The following is a 21,563-nucleotide window of genomic DNA, read 5'->3' on the forward strand; positions in this document are numbered from 1 at the left end:
TTAATGCAGTAAAATACTACTTTTATTTTATTGTGTTTCGTACCTATCGAACATTTTCTTTGTTTCTTTGTCGTTTGGTATGGTGTTAGTATTATTATTTTGTCTAGGCTTATTTTTGCCAGGGCCAGGGACGAGTTACATGGCTTGTGTATCCAGTACTCATTTTTTAATATTTATTACTTACAATTAGTAAGTACTTACAATTTTTAGTTACAAAATACAATTTTTATTTTTAGTTACTTACAATTAGTAAGTAATAAATGTTCTTTATTGACCACAACATAAACATAAGCAAAACTGAAGACAAAACTGTTGTGCCTACAACAGGCGGCCTTATTGCTCAAACAGCAAAAAAGTCTAAAAGTAAAAAAATATCTGCCATAACTTTGTTATTTGGTACCTCACGCGCAAGTGTCTTTAGGAAAAATATTGCTATAACTTTTAACTAACCCGCGAATCATCTGCGAAGTGGACCCAGGGATGCTTTGGATAGTGACAGTAGCCTGCGGCAAGTGGTGTATGGTCCTCTGTCCACTAGGCTGCACCCCATTACTGGTGTAGTAGTGCACAGTGCTGCCTGTGATGCGAGGGGGGGTGATGTGAGCCACAGGCACACTATGCACCATACCGCTGGTTGTGGACGCTACTGTGATGCATTTAGTTGTTTGTGCTGACGTCGGAAACTGGAAAAGAAAGTTTAGTATTTGAGGTTTCGATTTCATTAGTTACTAAGGTAAGCCGGCTGAGATTTCTTTTAATCAACATCAAGTGACCGAATAATAACTTGACTAACTTGTAATGGCGATAAGGATTATGAAAGGTACACACTAAATATACTTACACTTGTATTCAATGTTGTCCCTATATCAAATTCGTCTCCAACAAGCGTTATGGTGTCAGGATTAGCACCGGTCAGTTTCTCAATGGTTTTCCTTGCATCAGCATCACTTTCGATGTTCCCCAAATTCCGACTCAGAAACTCAATGTCCGCCTCCAACAAACCATCAACTAGAGGATTTTGTTCATCATCATCAGTTTGCTTACACAAATCAAAATCTTCATTTTCCAACTTTATATCTTCAACCTTAATACCATCCACATTAATGTCATCAATATTCTCAACCTTGATAGAAGCATCAAGGTCTTCTACTTTAATTCCATCAACTTTTATATCGTCAATATCCTCGACTTTTATATCAGCGAAATCTGGATCTTCTTTCATAATGTCGGGGAAATCTCTCGAGTTATCTGTGTTGTATTGACTGGGGTTAAAATTGTCGAATGTATCTTGTTCAATTTTGATGTCTTCAGTTTTGAACTTTTCGTCTTCTTGCAGACTCATCGACGGTTGAGGACTGTCAGCATTAGACAAGTCGCCACTAAGGGCTCTCTTTGTAACATAAGCCTTTATTTTGCGCAGCATGAAAGGTGGCACATTAAAGCCAGTCAGTTCTCCAAGCATAGGCAATGAGCTGTGTTTGTAAGCTTCACTATTTGCTAACTCTTCAATGTCTTCTAAAACCTGTAATGAAAGAACATACTTTAGACCCTAGTACGCGATCTACGCGAGAAACAATCTATTTTCTTTATCTGGTATTTTGACAAATCAAAGGTTAATCCAGGAATAGGCAGTAAATTTATTTCAAATTTCTATGTGGTAAATGAACATACCATAATGTAAGTTTTCCCTCCAACAGCATTGACCAGGTTGTGACTAGCAATCCACTCCTTATCTGCAGTATCGGCTGGATACCTAAGCAAACCTGCGTGTCTGGTGTACAGTCTCCCACGCGAGTTGCCAAGACCCAGAACCTAAAAATATTGACAACTCAAAATAAACCTATCCAAGAATAAAATGTTGCACAACAAAAAATAATTGTTCACATACTAATGGTACAATCGACGTCATGTAAAAATGTTTACATTGACATGATAAAAAGTCTTTATAGTAAAATTATCTCATCTAGGTACATAGGACACTGACGCCAGAGTTGGTGAGGTCCATCATTGACCTGACAAGTCGCAAACACATCTCACACTAAAGAAGAAACTACGACGAAATAAAACACTTACCTTGTGAGCATGAGATCCCATAATAAATAGCGTCTCTTGCGTCAACCTCGCCGGATTCCATTTCTCTAGATCCCTTATGGCTGGTGAAGGAAGTGGTGACGACGACGCACTGTCACAAGACTCCTCCTTAATCTTCTTGCGCTTTGCATTCAGGTCGGCATCTGAGTCGGTGTCTTTCCGCTTATTGAGTGGACTCTGTTGATTGATTAGTTTATATGAAAAGGATTTTGGTAGGTCTTGTTGAGGATGATGCAAGTGATCAAAACAAATGGCGACTTAAGATAACGAAGGGGAACCCCATACACCGATAGTGCGACAATAAGTAAATTGGACTCAATCTCGCCTAATGAAAAACTGCAATAAAATTGATAATGATATGGGCTTACCCAGATGCTTTAACAAGGAGTACCGCAACATGCGAGTGCGCTTAATAAATGATAAGAAAACCAGCAGCACTGGTGACCAGGAATATGAGTGATACCCAACAGTCTTTGTTTATCAGAAACATCCTTTAAAAAGGCTTTGTCAGTCTAAACAATGTATCGAATTTGATGTTGTATTTGTAAATAGCTCCAAATGGATTATTACTCTACTGTGCCTTGTTTTCACTGTGCAATTGGGTTTTTTTATTTTAATTCAGGTTGTGTCTCAACTCTTACTTATATACCTACTTTTTAAAATGAAATGTGAATTACAATGAATTTCAAATAAACAATATTTTGAGCTGATTTTTATCAAGTATTTATAATATTGTCTAAAAATATATCTGTTTTTTGTTTATGTAATAAAAATATTAGTTATCAGGAATATTTTGTTAACTTTATCTATATTTGTTATGCTTGGTTATACATAATATAAATATTATTTTCCTTGTGATGTTGAAATATTAAAGAAAGTTACTCACATTTGTTTGCTTGGCAAATTTCGAGTCAACACTGTTACTTGATTCGGAATCACTGGTCTCGTATGGAGATGGTGCGGGTTTTGGAGGAGTTGTATAAAGAAGCCGAGTAGCATCTAACATGGCACGACATACTGCTCTCACCTGGAACATCGTAATCAGTAAAAATTTTAGATAAATTATTCAGCTAATTCAAATAGCAAAGTAAAATATACATAATTATAATCTAATTTTTGGTTTCAAATTTTTAAATAGCTAGGGGTAAATACAAATTTTTTGTATTAGTAATAGCATATTTGAGTAGGTCAAAGATAAATATAGAAAATAGAAGCTAGTCTATGATGATCAAAAATCAATATTGATTTAAGTAACAATGGGTTTGATGGTAGACCCTTTTTATTGATGACATCACACAGACTGTATTTCCAATTTTCCATGTATAAATTCAATAGAAACTTTTCAAAAAACATCTCATTCAACAAAACAAAACCATCTCATCAATCACTGAAGATATGGGGCATACCATTTTACCTCTTAACTGGTAGATGTAAATGTGTGAACTATTTATCAAGTAGGTACTAAGCTAAAAATGTTTAGGTTATTATTTACTTTTATTAGGTGTTAAAATAAATTAGGATAGTTACCTGATCTTCACTGACAGATTCATCTCCCAAGTTCAGTCTTATATTATTGACAGCCGGAACGAAGAATTTCTGAAATAACTTTCTTATTAGACTTTTGATTTTTATTGCAAGGATTATATACAGCTAATCACAAACATTTAACAAAAAATATTGGATGGGTTTCATTATAGATATTGTTAAATATACATACATACATACTTAAACTCACGCCTATTTCCAACCCATGACTTTTTTTTATTTGCCTATTGTTTTTCGTCTATAAATATAATCTCTATTATAAATCACTTACCTCCAAATACTTTTTGATAACTTGATCAATTTCTCTAGTGACGGCTGACTGTATGGTCTGTCGCAACATGTCCAGTGACTTGTTAGCGCTGGCTCTGAATTCTGAAATGGGTCTCGAGTGAGGCTGCACCGGGCCAGGTAAACTAAACCTTCGGTGCATTGCTGCTAGCGTATTAATTGCGATTTGGCGCGTCACAGGCTGTTTCTGAAATAGTTATTCATATATAATTCTTTTTTTGTTATATATTAATACAATTGCCTTGTGAAATTTAATATGAGATCTCTAAAATAACGAAGCCCAGTAATATTTTGGTAATGTTTTTAAAATAATCCTACATAACAAAAGGGCGTTTCACATAACAATAACAGGAGCAATAGTCCATGTACATAGCTTGTATCTTACGTTAAATGAAATCAACTTGGAGAATATTGCAAGTACTACTTACTACTTGTGCGTTGTTTGGTGCAACGCTTCGAATACTCAAAGCTTTCACTGGAGCTTGAAAGCTCCATGTCGTACTTGATGAGCTTTCTGAAGCTGAATTTTGTTGCGACGCCTCCCCATTATTCCAGTTTTTCTGTATCACCATTTTGAACTTTCATCAAAAAATCACACAAAGCGTTTAATCTTCATTACTTCTCACACAATTTAATTCTATTTGACCAATAACTGATTTATAAAACAGCACAACAGTCAGCCATTGAACCACTTTTTTTAGTATGTTTAAGTAGAGATGTGTAGATTTTCGGATATTAGGTGTCCGTGTGAGTAACATGCAATATCAAATTATTACTTATAATAATTATTCTCATTTGCTTTGTTCAAATAAAAGTGTAACAAAACGTCATTCATACGTTTTTCTTTAATATTTAAGAAATCTACAAAATGATAATACTTTTATCGATTGCGAGTGCGACTTTCACATCACTATAGGAACAATTTACGTTCCTAGTGGAGTATTTTTGCTAACTTTGACATAACAGATAAAGATAGAAAATCGTCTTTTTAGCAAAACAGAGAAGGATAGGCAATATCTTAATATCAATTGGTAATATTTGGAACACGAGATATTCAATTTTTGACATTTGATACAGACGTGTATAAAATCTACTTTCTATAATTTATTTTTATAACTTTCTTTCTGCTTCCACTTTCCACCGTCTCTCCTGGTACTTTCTGAAATTGTGCATTTTTGTTGACGAGGTAATTTCGACTTATTTATTTAATATTAGCAATGTTTTTATCCATTACTCACCACCACAGGTCCGAGGCTAGTTATCTGTCGGTTTATTCATTCAATTCAATTATTTGCCTGACAAGTAGGTAATATCAATTCCACACAATTATCGCAATCGTCAGTTGCTTGGGCACAGTCAGTGGAATATCACGGGTCTTGCCGCTTATTTAGAGAATTATTTTAACCCATTACTCCAGTATACTGGTAAGATTCATATTAGCAATACCTACTGTACTGTTTAAATATCCGGCTTTTAGGAATCCATGGTGTCATTACTACTTTTGTGGTTGTTTACTATTCCAAAGCCTTCTTGAACTTTGTACTTAGCCACGGCTGCTAATAAACAAGTTTTTGGGGCTTGGAACTTGGTAAATTTACATAAGAGACATGAACATTGCACTTATTTTTCCATTATTATTTGAGTGGAGGTGTGTACCCAGCAATGGGACATACATATATAGGCTGTTTATGTGTACTTATTTATAAAAATTATGTTAAATACTTATGTGGCACAAAAATAAAAAATAGGTCTAGCTCTTGTTTTAGCAATTAAAAAAAAATTGTAGTACATATTTTACTTTGTTGTAAAGTAGTCCCCCAATTTGTTTATTTTTAGAGTATATGTATTTGTATTTTATTTAATAATGTTACATCTTTCTGAGTAGGTAGGTATGTGCACATTTAGTTTTTTCCATCAACAAAAAATATTCCCTTAAAGTACCTAGTAGAAGTACTGAAGAAGAACTGAAGATAAATGAAGAGAATATATGATTTCTTTCAAATTCAAAAATATCTTTATTCAGTAGGTAACATAGTTACACTTTGAATCGTCAATTTTTACATAATAAAAATAAACATAAAATATTGATATACAATTGAGTAATTTAGCTGCCTAATATCAGTTCTCAGACAGTTAATCCCATGCATTCATATCTTCTAAATAATCACTAACTTTATAATAACCTTTTTTGTAAGGTTTTTGTTTAACTACTGTCTTAAAGCAGTTGAAAGGCAAATTCTGAATGTCAATGGGAATCTTATTGTAAAAATGTATACATTGCCCCTTAAAAGATTTAGTAATCTTATGTAATCGACTGACTTGTAAAGCAAGTTTATTTTTATTCCGGGTATTAACAATGTGCTTATTATAAGATTAATGACTACCTAAATGATAAAAATGTCTGGTATTGAATGTGTTCCTCTAGTTATTAAATAACTTGTAATGTATATCCTCATTGGTTTTTAAAAGATGTGTTGCTGTTGCAGTTTCTTGTCATTTCTTCTCCTCAGCCATAACACCTTGCGAAATGACGTAAATTCAAAAATGTTACATTGACCTTCAACAAGTTTATCCATGATAATTATGTTGAATAAATGATTCTGATTCTGATCGCTATTTTTTGCAAATAATCCTATATGTTTTTTACATATATTAAGTTTTCAAAGATATATTGTGATGCCAAAGTTAAAATATTAATTTCTTTAAATTTATTTCTAAGTGACATCTTGGGTCCCAATTTGTAAATCGCCCGAATGGCCTTTTGCAGAACAAAAATGCTGTTCACATCTGCAGCATGACCCCACAGCAAGATGCCGTACGACATTAGACTGTGGAAGTAGGCAAAAGGCTTTCATGTCATTGTGTAGATTACCATAGATTAAAAAAAGAATAAATTTAACAAAAATCTACACGAATATAGTTTTACGTTAATAAGGGACTTTCCAGGCAACATTCCCCAAAAATAATATAGATGGCGGTGTTGAGATTTAATGTGTTAATTACCTTTTTTCTCATTACTTGGGTATATAATTCAAATATGCAATATATTGGAAGAGGCATGTAAAAAAAAATAATTGTGCATATTTGGATCACATTATGTGTAGAATGATGATCCTACCTATATATTGCTTCTCTTTATTATGATCAGAATAATAATGGGTGGAAGATGTAATTGTGCCTGGGTGTAATAAAAAGGGTCATCATTTATACCCAAAAACAAAGATAAAAGATGCATAATATGTTAATTATATAATTATATCTGTTATCCATGAAATTAGAAGGTTAAACCAAGGAAAATCTAAAGACTTGATTTTTTTTTAAGTATATTGTTACCTATATTTATGTATTAGGTAGGTAAATTATGTCACTGATGTTCTATTTGTATGATTATAGTAGGTATAAATATTATGCTATTGATTTATTATAGTTTATAATTATCAGGACATTAACCTATTTTGTTGGTTATGATGTTGAATGATAGTTTGTGTGAAGTGGTTATCAACCACAAACCAAGGTCAAGTAATAGTGATAAACACATTTTGTCATTATTTAATATTATTACATGAGAAACAGCAGTTATATTTATTTATATAAATAAACAGTATGTTATGTTTTTTTTGAACAAATTTTGAATAGTTACATATATTTTCTTTTTCAGAAACCTCACAATGTCGAAGATCAAGGCAGGACCCGTCGTCGACGTTCTCGGAGATGAGATGACCAGGATTATTTGGGACCTCATTAAAGATAAGCTAATCTTGCCTTTTTTGGATATTGAATTACATACGTACGACTTGGGCATTGAGTACCGTGATAAAACCAATGACCAAGTTACCATTGACTGTGCCAATGCCATTAAAAAATATAACGTCGGTATCAAGTGCGCCACCATTACTCCTGACGAAAAGAGAGTTGAAGAATTCAACTTGAAGCAAATGTGGAAGAGTCCTAACGGCACCTTGCGTAACATCCTTGGGGGCACTGTATTCAGGGAGGCAATCATCTGCAAAAACATCCCTCGTTTAGTGACTGGATGGGATAAGCCAATCATTATTGGTCGTCATGCTCACGCCGATCAATACAAAGCGACTGACTTCGTTGTGCCTGGAGAGGGCAAATTGGAGCTAACTTGGACATCTCCCTCAGGAGAATCCATTAAGCACGTCGTGAACGACTTCAAGGGCGCTGGTGTAGCACTTGGCATGTTCAACACTGACGCATCCATAGTTGACTTTGCTCACTCGTCGTTTAAATATGCTTTGGACAGGCAGTATCCGCTCTACTTGAGCACCAAGAACACTATTCTGAAGAAGTACGATGGCCGTTTCAAGGACATTTTCCAAGAAATTTACGACAAGGAATACAAGGCGCAGTTTGAGGCCAAGGGCATCTGGTACGAACACAGGCTCATTGATGACATGGTGGCGTATGCCATGAAGTCTGAGGGTGGATTCGTGTGGGCTTGCAAGAACTACGATGGTGACGTCCAGTCCGATTCTGTTGCCCAGGGTTACGGTTCTTTGGGCCTTATGACGTCCGTTCTTATTTGTCCTGATGGCAAGACTGTTGAGGCTGAGGCAGCTCACGGCACGGTAACAAGGCATTTCCGTTTCTATCAACAAGGAAAAGAGACATCTACTAACCCCATTGCCTCTATTTTCGCATGGACTCGCGGTCTGCTTCACCGTGCTAAGTTAGATAACAATGACGAACTCAAAAATTTCGCCGAGACCCTTGAGAACGTCTGTATCGAGACCATTGAGAGTGGTGTGATGACTAAAGATCTTGCTATTTGCATCAAGGGCATGAACAATGTCAAGAGATCAGACTACTACGAAACATTTGAGTTCATGGACAAACTGGCTGAAAACCTGAAGAAAAAGTTGGGCAAATGACTGATTATTGAAATGCCGAAGAGTAATCTGTAACATTATTTTTTTTAAATTTACGTAATAATATTTTCGTTGGTCACATGTAATGGTATTAAGGGTATTTCAACGTAATTTAAGCATTTATTTATTCTGTATATTATTTTATTGATTTATTAAATGATTTCCTTTACACTGTATTTTAAAACTTTTCTTTCAAAAAACTTGCTTCTCAAAGAAAAGTTAGGTACCTATCTAATTATTTTTTTTAAGACTGGAAAGACAATGCATCATTATTCGTTTATTTTTCAATGCCACTTGTCGTGCATGAATAAACATTCGTTATTTTGTAATACCTACCTGAAGCCGAATAAAAAGTAAATTCTAAAGTTTTATCGAATTTAAAGTGGCTTATTTTGACGTCAATCAATAAAATTACATTTTAGGCATTGAAAAGAACATAGAATTGAATGAATGAGATTTTTGAATTATCTACCTATAGACGTCATTTATTCAACTACGTATCTAGATAAATTGCAGTCACACACCACTAACGAGTTATTACAGGCAAAACTCACGCATCGGGGTGTGCAAAACAAATTGTGAGGTGAGTATTGAACATTTTCGCAATCCTCAATAGTAACATATTATTATTAATAGATTTAACTAGCCATTAGAGAATATGTAAAGATACATACTTATTCTCACACCAGCAGAGAAGTAACCGAAATAAGAAAAAAATCAATACAGTAATTCCTTTTCGTAGAGTCAGTAATTTGGCATCATGTTTTTGGACATGAGCTCACGACTATATTCCCAATTAGAGTATTTAGTGATCCATCGCATGATGAACTAGGTACCTACGCCTCAACAACCTAACAACCAACACAGCAAGTTAACAAGTTCGTTATTTAGTGTTATCCATTAAGCAACTCGTGAACGACTTCAAAGGTGCTGGTGTAGCACTTGGCATGTTCAAAACTGCCGCATCCATTGTTGACTTTGCTCACTCGTTTAAGCTCGTTGGTGCCGACTGGTACCACAAACATAGTTAACTCCTTATATTAGTTGCCTAAGAATTCCCTTCGGTTTAGCAGATGAGGTGAAATGCTTAAAAAACCTTTTATATAGATCTATTTTACCCACTTACAGGCCTAACTAGGACCTAAAGTTCACCAGCGGCACGGGTTAGGTACGTACAGTGTGCGACGGAATTATATCGAGAACTTTGACCAAAAAACACGTTGCGAATGCTATCTACGTTGATATACTTATGTCGTACGACTATTGGTCGAAGCCCTCGATGTAATTCACCCGTGCCGCCCGTGTACGTGAACTTAGGTCTAGGTCATCAAGCGCCGTCCCTGTGCCGCGGACGCTGCATATAGATAGGTATGTAGGTATTATGTTTATATAATCTTATCTTTATCAGCTAATCAGACAGACATGGCAATTTAACAACGTAATCTAACGTATAGAGCGTTCATTAGAATTATAATATTTACATGTTTAAGTTTTTTGTTGAATAGTGGATAATTTTGACGTAAGTTCTTACAGTCGAAATAGCAATTTGGGTCTTATCACTCTTATCAGAGAGGTGGCTGTTTAGTTCGTGATTTTTAAGTAGGTGCTATAACTATGTGAGCCTGTCTGTGCTATAACTGTGCGTGAGGAAAATATCGTCTTCATTTGTCCCTGAATGCGATAACTTATCTTCTCAACTAGGTACTTCTATAGAGATCAATTAGGGTACCTAAGTAAGTATTTTGGATTTTTGTAGGTATAGTAGGTAGACTAATATGCGACTCTTCTTATCGTGTGTGTGTTCTGGTGTCAGGGTTATTATTGAGCCGCCAAAGGCTCCTGACATGGCTCATGTCCCTTGTGCATGTCATGTACTTACATCAGTAAGTACTTAGTAACCTGGACCAACGGCTTAACATGCCTTCCGAAGCACGGATCATCTTACTTTCGGACAATCAGGTGATCAGCCTGTAATGTCCTAACCAAACTAGGGATCACAAAGTGATTTTTGTGATATCTTCCCACCGGGATTCGAGCCTGGGACCTCCGGATCGTGAGCCCAACGCTCAACCAGTGGACCACGAGGGCCGTTATAATATGCGACTGAAACATTGATATTGGCTTTATTAAAAACAAAATAATGAGACTTTCGAGGAATGGTTGTTCCTATACTTTAAACCTCTACCTACCCTTTCGGGGATACAGTTATGTTTCTCATGTTCAAACTAATCAAGCGCGTATAGCTACTTACCTACTTTTTTTATCTTTCATATCTGTGACGTTGAGATTATTTGAGAGAGTACTTACTTATAAATCTTATTAAGATATTGATGATGAAATTGTGCAAAATACTTGCATGTAGGTAAAACGCACAATTTCTACATGCATTTAGGTAACCTGTGGTAATGTATCTTACCACGTAGGTATGGAGTCAACAATTTTGTGAAAAATCCGAAGTTGAAAGTTTATAGCTAGGTAGGTAGGTATGTTATCTATATTTTATCTATTTGCTGCTGACATACTTAATTTACGCAGAGGTTGACGCGGAGGTCTATGTTTACGCACAAAGACCAAGTTATGGTCCTTGTTTACGCATGGCACTACACTTGACAGCTTTTTATCGGGCGGTGTTTCTATCAATTAAACATTTAACATTTTTATGACATTAAACATTTAACAAAAATTTAACATTTTTATATCTTCTTTTAATTAAATTGTAAGATTTAGTTACCTATTATAGGTAGGTTACTAGTAATAGGTAACTAAATCTTACAATAATATATCATATTAGGTATATGTAGGTTACGTTATTATAACACTCGAATATTTTATATATCCGACACACCCTTGACCATTTTCGATGTAGAACCGATTTTAATGAAACTTACACTAAGTTAAGTGATACTTCATTACTAATTTAAGAGCCACGCTCTTGTCGGTGCAATTTTTTTAAGGAAAAATAGAGGCTTCCCGCTTGCCATCCGCCCAATCATTCATTCATTTTAAAATTTCCTTTTTGGCGGATAAGAAAATGACAGGTATAACTTAAAATAAAATTAGTTGGTGTGTGTTGGAATCAGTACCATTATTGCAATAGGTACATGCCTGTTTACGTAATAATAATATTGGGTGCACTCTCATAGTGCATACAGGGATAATCGCCGATTGGTGTCACACAACATTTAGATTAAATTGTCTTAAGGGGCCTCTACGTGTTGGCTCAGGCCCCACGCACGCACGCCTTCCAAAAGTCCGGGAAATGGAAACGACACACAATAATAATAATAAAAAAGTTTATTCAGAAAAGTTTATTGTTTATACGTATTATTAAACGGCCTCTAACGGCTTCATGTTGCCTTATAATATAACTATTTATAACACTGACAAGTGCGTCCTTCATATACAAAAGACATCAACGAGATTATTGTTATTGTTCCATAATACTTATGTTTTTTTATTAAGCCGATTTTGATAAAACTTGTTGTTCTTGGATATAAGACTAAATAAGACTTGAAGTTTCTGAGAAATGCGTGGATAGACATAGGTACAGACAGGTATATACATACTACATAGATACATTAGATACACACATTTAAAAATCAATGAGAGATGTTCCCCTAAATAAATGGCGTTGTTCGGATTTAACGTGATATTTACCTATTTTTTCAATGCTCGGGCACATAGCTACTTATTCAAAATATAATTTAATGGCAAATGCTTAAATTAAAATAATTGTTGCTTGATATTCGGATCAGATACGTATAGATTATTTTGCTACCTACATTTCTTCTCTATTTTGATCAGAATAATAATGGGTGGAAGATGTCGTGTGCCTGGGTGTAATAACAAGGGTCATCATTTAAAGATAAAAGATGTCTATTGTCCATAAAATTAGAAGGTAAACGAAGGGAAATCTGTACAACGTCATCTGTATTTTCATAAGGGAACGTCGCCTGGAAAGTCCTTCATTCCTATTCGAAAACATTTGGTTCAAGCCAAAAGTACAATTGTAATAAAGACTACTTAATAAATGCCCGCGATAATGAGCAGTGCGGTATACTTCAAGTAATTATTTGTTAAAATAAAACTACCAATGTTATTCGTTTAATAGGACTCACCTACTACCTTAGAACAACAATAAAAACAGAACTAAGTTGGTACCTACCTAAGTATAAAAAAAAATTATTAGATTAATAACGGGAGCAGCAATTTTATAAAATTGCTTTTCACAATTCTTTAACAGGGGGTGTTTTTATATGTTTTAGGATCGTTTTATTACTGCTAAATAATAAAAGTCGTTATGTTCTGAGCGGTTTGTTTGAGAATCTTGTGGAACCGACTGTTTGAAGTTTTTCTAATCGCTTTTTAAATTGTCCTAGCAATTTCAATAAAACGAGTAATTTCTTGTTAGTATTTACAAGTGTACCGCAGCATTATGTTTGAATGTGATGACTTTACAATCATTATCAACCCTAACCTACTAATTTGAACAGAATACTCGTAATAAAATATAACAATTATTTGTTCTCTTATCATTAGAGTAGGGTACTTGACAACCTACTCAAATGAGATACTTTTTACGAAATGTCAAAACGAAAATTTTCTTTGAAATTTGTATGGAAATACTGTACTGTGACGTCATCAATAAAAGCGGTCAAATATCGTACTCATTGTTACTTAATTCGTGAATAAAATTCGAAATTAAGTCGAAAAATAAAATGAGATTGATTTATGATCATCTTAGACTGGCTTTTATTTGAATATTAGCATTTTATAATTTATCTTTGACCGAGTCAAGCACCCAATTCAGTTACATTTCTATTAAAATGTTTCTGTGTTATCATCGAAAAGCTTGTTACGAATCTACCAAATTAGGTACATGCAGTTAGGATAGTAAAATACTTAATCTTCTTGGTTATTAGCCAATCACCATTAGTGTATAATGTTAAAAAGGACATTAAATTGGTACCTATCGCTAATGGCCTGATAATAAGTATTTCGATAGTTTAATCCATAGTTTTGATAACTTCTTCTTCTAACGTGTGGGTTGTGAGGTGAATTACCAACCTCATCAGCTCTGGTGTCAGGGTTATTGAGCCGCCTTAGGCCCCTGACATGGCTCATGTAACGACTACTTACTTACATCAGTAAGTAGTAACCGGGACTAACGTGCCTTCCGAAGCACGTATCATCTTACTTTTTGTACAATCATGTGATCAGCTTGTAATGTCCTAACCAAACTAGGGATCACAAAGTGATATGTCCCCACCAGGATTCGAACCCGGGACCTTTGGATCGTGAGCCCAACGCTCAACCACTGGACCACGGAAGCCGTTGTTTTGACAACTGTTGATATTGTAGATGTAGATGCTCTTTTTTAGACGAAAACTATGGATTGTAAAACTATCATTAGTTCGGCAACACTGTGTCTATTTTAAACAGGCTAGAAAGCAGTTCAAATATAGATTACAATTATATTGACAGGTTCCCATCGTCCTTCGACAGGAACACGTTCCCATAGTCCTTAGCCCCTTAGTCGGCTTTTACATTTTGAGTGGGATACAAGGAGCTGAACGCGTTCTAAGTATGCTTTTTTTTCCATCAGTCCAGCAGAGTTAAGAATTCAGTCAGTTTACTCCATACTAAGTAGGTAAAACAAGTATTTTTTATGATTAGCTCATAACATTTAATTTAATCGCACCCGAAACAACTGTAAAAATTGAAGCCCTATAGGTACGCCAATCAAAAAATCTCAAAAGCTCGTACGTTAAGAGCGGTTCCATTTTTCTATTACCCGCGACTCCCTGTGGCAAGTCAGCAAATAACTTTTCTTAGTGAATTACCGGAGGCGGTTGGCGCGGTTTCCCCTACAAGTTGCCCTCCCCTCACGGAGGGAGCCCAATGGAGTGGGCCATTCAGCGACGCTTCGCGAACGTCTCTCGGTCTCTCGGTGCTTTGCCTGCTTCAGTTTGGCGGGCAAAGCGTCGCAACACAGTCGTGCGCGGTATACTCAACCATACACTTTGGCGGGAAACTAAAGCTCGCGCGAATCCACCATAACAGACACTAAACACGAATTTATGTGTAAACCGTGAAAATGACTAAGATATCCAGCTGTTTTACGGTCTTTCGATGGCTCATCGTTATTTATATCGTTGTGGTAAGCGATCTTATTAATTTATTCTAGATTAAATGGATCTTGTACCATTTAAAATTTTCCATATATACTTTAACAGGAAATACCTACGTAGGCTACTTTCCCACAATCTAATAACTTAGTACGTACCCATAACTTTATTATCCGAAAATCAATTTTATGAAAATTTATAAAAAAACGATTAAATAAAATGTGAATGAAAATAAAATTGATATCTAGAAAACACAAACAACAAATTCAAAACGTGCTTCTATTGATTTCATAATGTATAGGTACGAAGCTCTACATAAATTATCACCCCAATGTGTACATTTTTTCCGATCCACTGATCAACGCTGTGTCTTCCCGTATTCTTATATATCCTATATTAAAGTCCATATTAAAACACATAGGTAGGCAGGTACACCATCCATTTTAAAAGTTTTGCAATGCGCTATAAAATTATAGTTAGACATTCATAACTAACCACAAAGTATTGATTAGTAATCGGAAACACTGTTGCAACCAGCTTTAATTTACGACAGTACCTACACCTATAACTCATCTGTTTATTATAATTAAAAAGTTTAGCGCCTACGGTATGATGTGCACATTAATGCGTTAACCTCTATCGGGTTGAGAACCATTAACATGCGATAGGCATCGTCCAATAACTGTAAGCATTGCAACACCGACTGGGATACCGCATCGATCTCCGCTCAGGAGCCACTTCGATTGCCGTAACGATGAACTTGCAGAACCAAATGCCATACACACCGAAGGGCGTACCCAGATGCATACGCCGATGGAGAACCGCTACCTCGCCATATCAATTACTAGCGCGCTCGGGTGCACCCAATTACTAGCTCTGGTTCACATGGTACCTATTCAAAGCCGTCTACACTCAGTCTCGAGATTGCAGGTTGATTAAAAACCGATTCACCAGCTGAAGTAGAATTTTGCGCTGTGTAATTGGGTAAAATCCAGCTCGTTACGCGCGAAATGACGGATAACTTGACCAACTCAATGATAGAGCCAGCACAGAAGATTACTCCATTATCTACCGCTTGGTGCCGAAGTTGCTTTTCTTTCGAGTGCACCGGTTTCCACGCACTTTCTTAACTTTTTAAATCTCTTTTACCGCTAATTAAAGTAGGCAACAATGAAGCATTAAAGTAAATTATTATGATATTAATCGCAGTAGGATGTCGGTGGATAAGTACATGCTAAATTGATTACAAGATGATAGTTCCCGGTTGAAAGCCTGTCATCATAGAGGGATTTATCATTATCACTGGCAAAGTTTCGATACATATCCATTACCGGCAATGATAGAGAGCCCTCCCGCCGCGATTCACGGAATTTTGATTAAAGTTACATAAGAGCTATCGTATCCAAGATATACGGTTGGAAGCTACTGTGAGTGTGGCGGCGCGTGGGAATCGTCTCCGGCAGGCAATTAGGGACTGCCGAGAGAGAAGGACGCTCAATTACCCACTGAGCGTACTGTTTTTGTTGCAATCCCTCCGCCATTCAATAAACGTTCGCCAAGTAAGGTGACCGATAGCGCATCGCACTTCACGTTTCCTTTTACTTCAAGGGGTTGCAATTAACGGTGAAAGTCAAGCGGTAACCACTGCTGTGATTTACGCACGCTATTTTATACCAAATAATTTAACTATTCAAAACATTTCTGAAATAAATCATTAGCGAAACTGTTTATTGAACAGTTAATATTGAAGTTAATAGCCGTAAGCAAATCGTAAATAAATAAAACGCGAACCGACCGGCTTAATCGGTTGGTAAAACATGGCACCTCGTTAATTCTGTCTATTGCTACTTAGTAGGTAGTTTAAATTTATTGAAACAGGTGTTGATTTGCGGAAATCCGCTCAAATCCATCAGGAAACAAAGGTGTTTACGTTCTACTTTCACGAATAAATGTTTATGTGCAAACAGTAAACACTATCTTGAACCATACATTTCACCGAATTAAAAGATTGTGAACGCTGTTGTACTTGCGAATACGTTTAAAGTAAAAATAAAGAAAGTAGGTAAGTATCTTTTCGTTTTATAATTACAGTATCAATGTTATTCAAAGCCGTTAATCAATCATTAAAGAAGAAAGAGCACAGTCGACAGTGACATGATATCAATAATCATGAATATAAAAATATGAACACTCATTTTAACCTTGTCCAGTAATTCACGCGTAACAAAACACGTTAGTAAGGTAATCATGCGCATCGTCACTCCTATGAAAAAACCAAGTGAGAAAGTGATTTGTAAAAACTGCAAAAACCATATCATGTCATGTGTGTTTTGCCGTTGCTTGGTGTCAACGACCCAATCCAATTATTGTTGCATAATAGCACACTTTTTTCACAATTAGATTGGTTTTTTTCTAGCGTTAACCAATTTACGATTCAACTGATACTGTCAGCGGGTTCTTAGATGGTTCACGATATGTCATAGTTAGTGTTGGGTTCTTACCCGGAAAATTCCCGCGTTTTGGGAATTTTCCCAATTCTGAGGGAAAAAACCCGAAAAATTCCCATTTCAAGGGAAAATATTTTTTATCGCATATATTTGTATTAAAAGTAAGGATTTCCAACAAAGACCATTTAAATATAATGTATGCCTACTTATGCCCAATTTATCTTCTGTCGTAGTGTCGTATGAACTCTTAAAAAACTTAAAGGAGATCATCGGATTTCGGCCCAGAAGTCAAAGTGCCGGCCAAAAAATAATTTTGCTATATTCCGTTAGATCTTATCCTTATGAGCATTTATTACTATGGCACCAAAGCTGTAGGGTCAATATCTTCGGTTTTATTCGATTTTAAAAAACTGTATTTTTCATACATTTTTGGTGAAAATGTAAAGTGCCGGCCAAGTAACAATAATGGTATTATCCTTAGAACTTATCCGTCTGAGCATTTATTACTATGGCACCAAAGCTGTAGGTTCAATATTTTCGGTTTTATTCGAATTAAAAAAAAACGGAATTATCATACATTTTTGGTGAAAATGTGAAGTGCCGGCCATGAAACAATATTTGTATATCCCGTTAGAACTTATCCATTTGACCATTTATTATTAGGGCACCAAACGTCTATGACCATTATTTTGACTTTTGTTGGACTTTACGTTATAGTTTCTGTGTGAAAAGTGCCGGTCAGCAAAAAACACATGTCAAAGCTATCGAGAAGATACCTGTAAACATTATTCACTATGACAAAAACGTGTATGACCATTAATTAGTTTGGCTTTTGTTGGATTTAAAAAAAAACTTGATTTTTGATTCATTTTGTATAAAAATAAAATATAACCGACGCGTTATTTAAAAGATCGTCAGAATGTTTATTACTATGGCATTAAACGACTATGACCAATATTTTGAACTTAATTCGATTTTCCAAAAATCAAAAAAAGTTTTATCTAGTGATAATGGAACTATCTTGCTAAAGGCGTAATATGGTGGTCGTCTTTTGAAAAATAGGTTTGCGTTTGACCACTACCTTACCTGATGGTGATACACGCTTAAGAAACTACTTTTTTTAAAGAAAAGTGTATACAAGGAATAAACAGTGGGGTGATAGAGGTACCTACTATGTTATCGGCCGAGTAGCTCCAGGACATTGTAATAGGCATACATGCAAAGTACAACTACCCGACTCCTGTTTTCCCTAACAGATACTTCAGACGTCATGCCAATATACGAGTTTCGTCACTAGATGGCAAGCTTATCTTTGGAGGGTGGTAACCATTTACGGTCAAGGTGAATCAATACCATAATTCAACCTAAACTTAGGCCGTAACGTTGAGTCGAATGCAAAAACTACAGCCAAAGTCATATCTAAAATCAGATAGTATTAATATAGTTCACCTAACAACACACAAAACAAAAACACAAAGTATTTATCTGAATAATAACTAGTCATTGGGAAAGCTCTGCTTGTTGTCATTGTTAAAATGTATAAAAAAAAAGTTTTTTTTAAAAAGTCCAATAAAAGCCAAAGTCGACATTTGGTAGTATAGTAAAAATACGTCGTTCAAGTCGTTTACCAAAAGATTTGACTTTTGTTTCGCTGGCTGACATTTTCCCATTTGAACCAAAACGGAAAGAGAGATGAATAAAAAGTCAAGATAACGGTCAAAAATGTTTTGCGCCAGATTATTAAATGTTCTAAAGGTCCTTTGTAATCCGCCGTACCGCATTTTTTACCCAAAGCACTTTATTTTCATACAAAATAAATAAGAAATCAAGATTTTTAAAATAGACTAAAAGCCAAACTAATGGTTATACAAGTTTGGCGCTATAGAAAAAAATGTTAACAGACATCTACTCGATACTCTCAACATGATATTTTTGCTGGTCGGCATTTTTCATATTTAAACAAAAACGTAAATTCCAATAAAAGTCAAAATAATGGTCATAGATGTTTGGTGTTATTAAAAAATATTGAGAAGCAACTATTAGACAGATTCGACGTATTTTTTTCGATGGCCGGCATTTTAACATATTAACCAAAACTGAAAGTCCAAATAATGGTCATAGAAGTTTGGCGCCATACTAATAAATGTTCTAACGGTCCTTTGTAATACGCCTGTATACCTCTTTTTCCCAACGGACATAATATTATTTTTTACAAAATGTATGAAAAGTCGAGATTTTTAAAATCCAATTAAAGCCAAACTAATGGTCATACACGTCTGGTGTCATAGTAAAAAATGTTCAGAACAATCTATTCGAAAGGTTTGACACATTTTTTTTCTCTGACCGGCACTTTCAAATTTGGGCCGGCCAAAGTATGGAAAGCCGATGATCTCCTTTGTAATATATTTTGAATGGAATGGTCGATTTTAATAATTCCATGCAAAGATATCTACATATTATAGGATATATAGGATGCTTTTGGCACGAGAGAATGTCATCATCGAGGAGCAACATGGTTTTGTGTAAGAAATTGGGAGGCACGAATACCTACAGATATTATTTACTTGGACTATGAAAAAGCTTTTGATCGAGTTCCTGTCACACCATTGATTGCTAAATTAGAGCCCTTTGGAATCAGAGGCAATGTCGTAAAGTGGACTTCCTGTCAAATCGCACATTCTCTGTGCGCATCGGAGAATCATACTCTGTTCCCAGAAAAGTCCTCAGCGGTGTGCCGCAGGGATCGGTGTTAGGACCTATTTTATTCAGTATCTACCTTACAGATCTTAAACATGGTATCATGTCTGATATATCACTCTTTGCAGATGACACGACAATAACGGGGAATCCACTTATTAGCCATAATATAATCCAAGATGATCTTGATAGGGTAATTGCTTGGACCCGAGATTGGCTAATCACATTAAACGTAGACAAATACACTGTGTTGCATGTTGGCAGTAACCACCCCACGTTGAGTTACACCATTGACTCAAAACCTCTCGAGTGTGTTAAAAAACAAAAGGACCTTGGCATAACGATAACACATAATCTAAAGTGGGACGATCACATTATTGGAATCACTAAGAAGGATAACTCCCTCTTATACATAATTAGAAAAGCTTTTTATCATATAGATACGGAATTGTTTCTTAGGCTTTACAAAACTTACTTACGTCAGACCGCTGTTAGAACATGGGTTTCAAATATGGAGACTTTACTATCGGAAGGACATTGCACTACTAGAGAGAGTCCAAAGAAGAGCAACAAAGAAGGTGACAGTACTGGCTGGCCGGAGTGGACCTTAGCGGGGGCCGCAGGACTCTCACCTCTGGCTTGCCTTCATTGGCCAGCCAGAGTGGGGCGTTAGAGCTATACGCTCGCAGGGTGGAAGTGAAAGATGCATAAGTCGCGAGTTGGTAAGGCGGGTAAACCGCCTCGCAGAAACCGCACACCCTGAGATGCTCACAACTATGTTGCTGCCTTGCCGTCCAGTCGCGTCGGCTAGATAGGTGGCCCAACCAGTGAGTGACGAGTCACCGCCTGCCCAATGTATCTCTGTTATTAACATTGGTCGAGCAGGCGCCATAGTCCCCCATAGCCCCAGTATCCCGGTTCACTAACCCCCAACCCAATAGCCCAGTTAATTTTGTTCCCATAATCTGCCATAGTCCTACGCGAACCAGGGATTGTCTTTGGGTGCACTCCCATAGTGCATACAGGGATAATCGCCGGTTGGTGTCACAACACATTTAGAGTAAATTGTCTTAAGGGGCCTCTACGTGTTGGCTTCGGCCCCACGCACGCCTTCCAAAAGTCCAGGACTCCATGACAGACCCGACCCGAGACATGGAAACGACATACAAATAATAATAAGATTAAAAATAATTAAATAAAAAATATTTTCCCATGATTCGGGAATTTTTCGGGTGTTTATTTTATTTTCCCATATTTTCCCGATATTTTTTCTTTCCCACCCAATTTTTTCTTTCCCTGCCCATCACTAGTCATAGTAGATACTCGGAGGCAAAAAAGATCGTTCCCAAAAGTCCTTTGTTGACTCTTGTCTTTGACATTCGTAAGTACCAGCCCCACCCATCGCTGTGTGTCCACGGTAAACATTTTATGTGGTATTCAGGCCACATCAAAACTTGTCAAGATGATGTGAACAA

The 21,563-nt window shown here is 36.0% G+C and overlaps 3 protein-coding genes across 7 annotated transcripts in view; 2 read left to right on the forward strand and 1 right to left on the reverse strand.

Annotated features, from left to right (window-relative positions):
• LOC126367463 (uncharacterized) overlaps positions 1-4,612 on the reverse strand; it is an 85,370-nt gene extending 80,758 nt beyond the window's left edge. For all 3 annotated transcript variants that reach the window (XR_007566493.1, XM_050010976.1, XM_050010974.1), the window contains exons 1-8: positions 4,353-4,612; positions 3,908-4,111; positions 3,619-3,687; positions 2,978-3,118; positions 2,074-2,268; positions 1,672-1,812; positions 842-1,522; positions 451-683 (exon numbers count right to left, since the gene is read on the reverse strand). Coding sequence is in view for 2 of the 3 variants with exons in the window: in XM_050010976.1 (XP_049866933.1) it covers positions 451-683; positions 842-1,522; positions 1,672-1,812; positions 2,074-2,268; positions 2,978-3,118; positions 3,619-3,687; positions 3,908-4,111; positions 4,353-4,496 (1,808 nt within the window). In the remaining variant the exon portion in view is untranslated. The remainder of the gene's footprint in view (positions 1-450; positions 684-841; positions 1,523-1,671; positions 1,813-2,073; positions 2,269-2,977; positions 3,119-3,618; positions 3,688-3,907; positions 4,112-4,352) is intronic.
• Positions 4,613-4,976: 364 nt separating this feature from the next.
• On the forward strand, positions 4,977-8,992 carry LOC126367879 (isocitrate dehydrogenase [NADP] cytoplasmic). 2 transcript variants are annotated; one of them, XM_050011658.1, is made up of 2 exons: positions 4,977-5,110; positions 7,583-8,992. In XM_050011658.1, exon 2 carries the CDS (start codon positions 7,593-7,595, stop codon positions 8,817-8,819), a length of 1,227 nt encoding a protein of 408 aa, XP_049867615.1. In that variant the 5' UTR covers positions 4,977-5,110; positions 7,583-7,592; the 3' UTR covers positions 8,820-8,992. The 2 variants fall into 2 exon arrangements, with proteins under 2 accessions (XP_049867615.1, XP_049867614.1); XM_050011657.1 differs by lacking the exon at positions 4,977-5,110 and adding an exon at positions 5,195-5,348.
• Positions 8,993-14,785: 5,793 nt separating this feature from the next.
• LOC126367259 (uncharacterized) overlaps positions 14,786-21,563 on the forward strand; it is a 48,142-nt gene continuing 41,364 nt past the window's right edge. For both annotated transcript variants that reach the window (XM_050010679.1, XM_050010680.1), the window contains exon 1: positions 14,786-14,976. In XM_050010679.1, coding sequence (XP_049866636.1) covers positions 14,914-14,976 — 63 coding nt within the window. In that variant the 5' untranslated portion in view covers positions 14,786-14,913. The remainder of the gene's footprint in view (positions 14,977-21,563) is intronic.

Source organism: Pectinophora gossypiella, chromosome 6 (genome assembly GCF_024362695.1).
Source record: "Pectinophora gossypiella chromosome 6, ilPecGoss1.1, whole genome shotgun sequence".
NCBI classification, from domain to species: Eukaryota; Metazoa; Arthropoda; class Insecta; order Lepidoptera; family Gelechiidae; genus Pectinophora; species Pectinophora gossypiella.

Bases quoted from the DNA above. Each gene is read 5' to 3' on its own strand.
- LOC126367879 (XM_050011658.1), top strand. From the start codon at position 7,593: ATGTCGAAGATCAAGGCAGGACCCGTCGTCGACGTTCTCGGAGATGAG.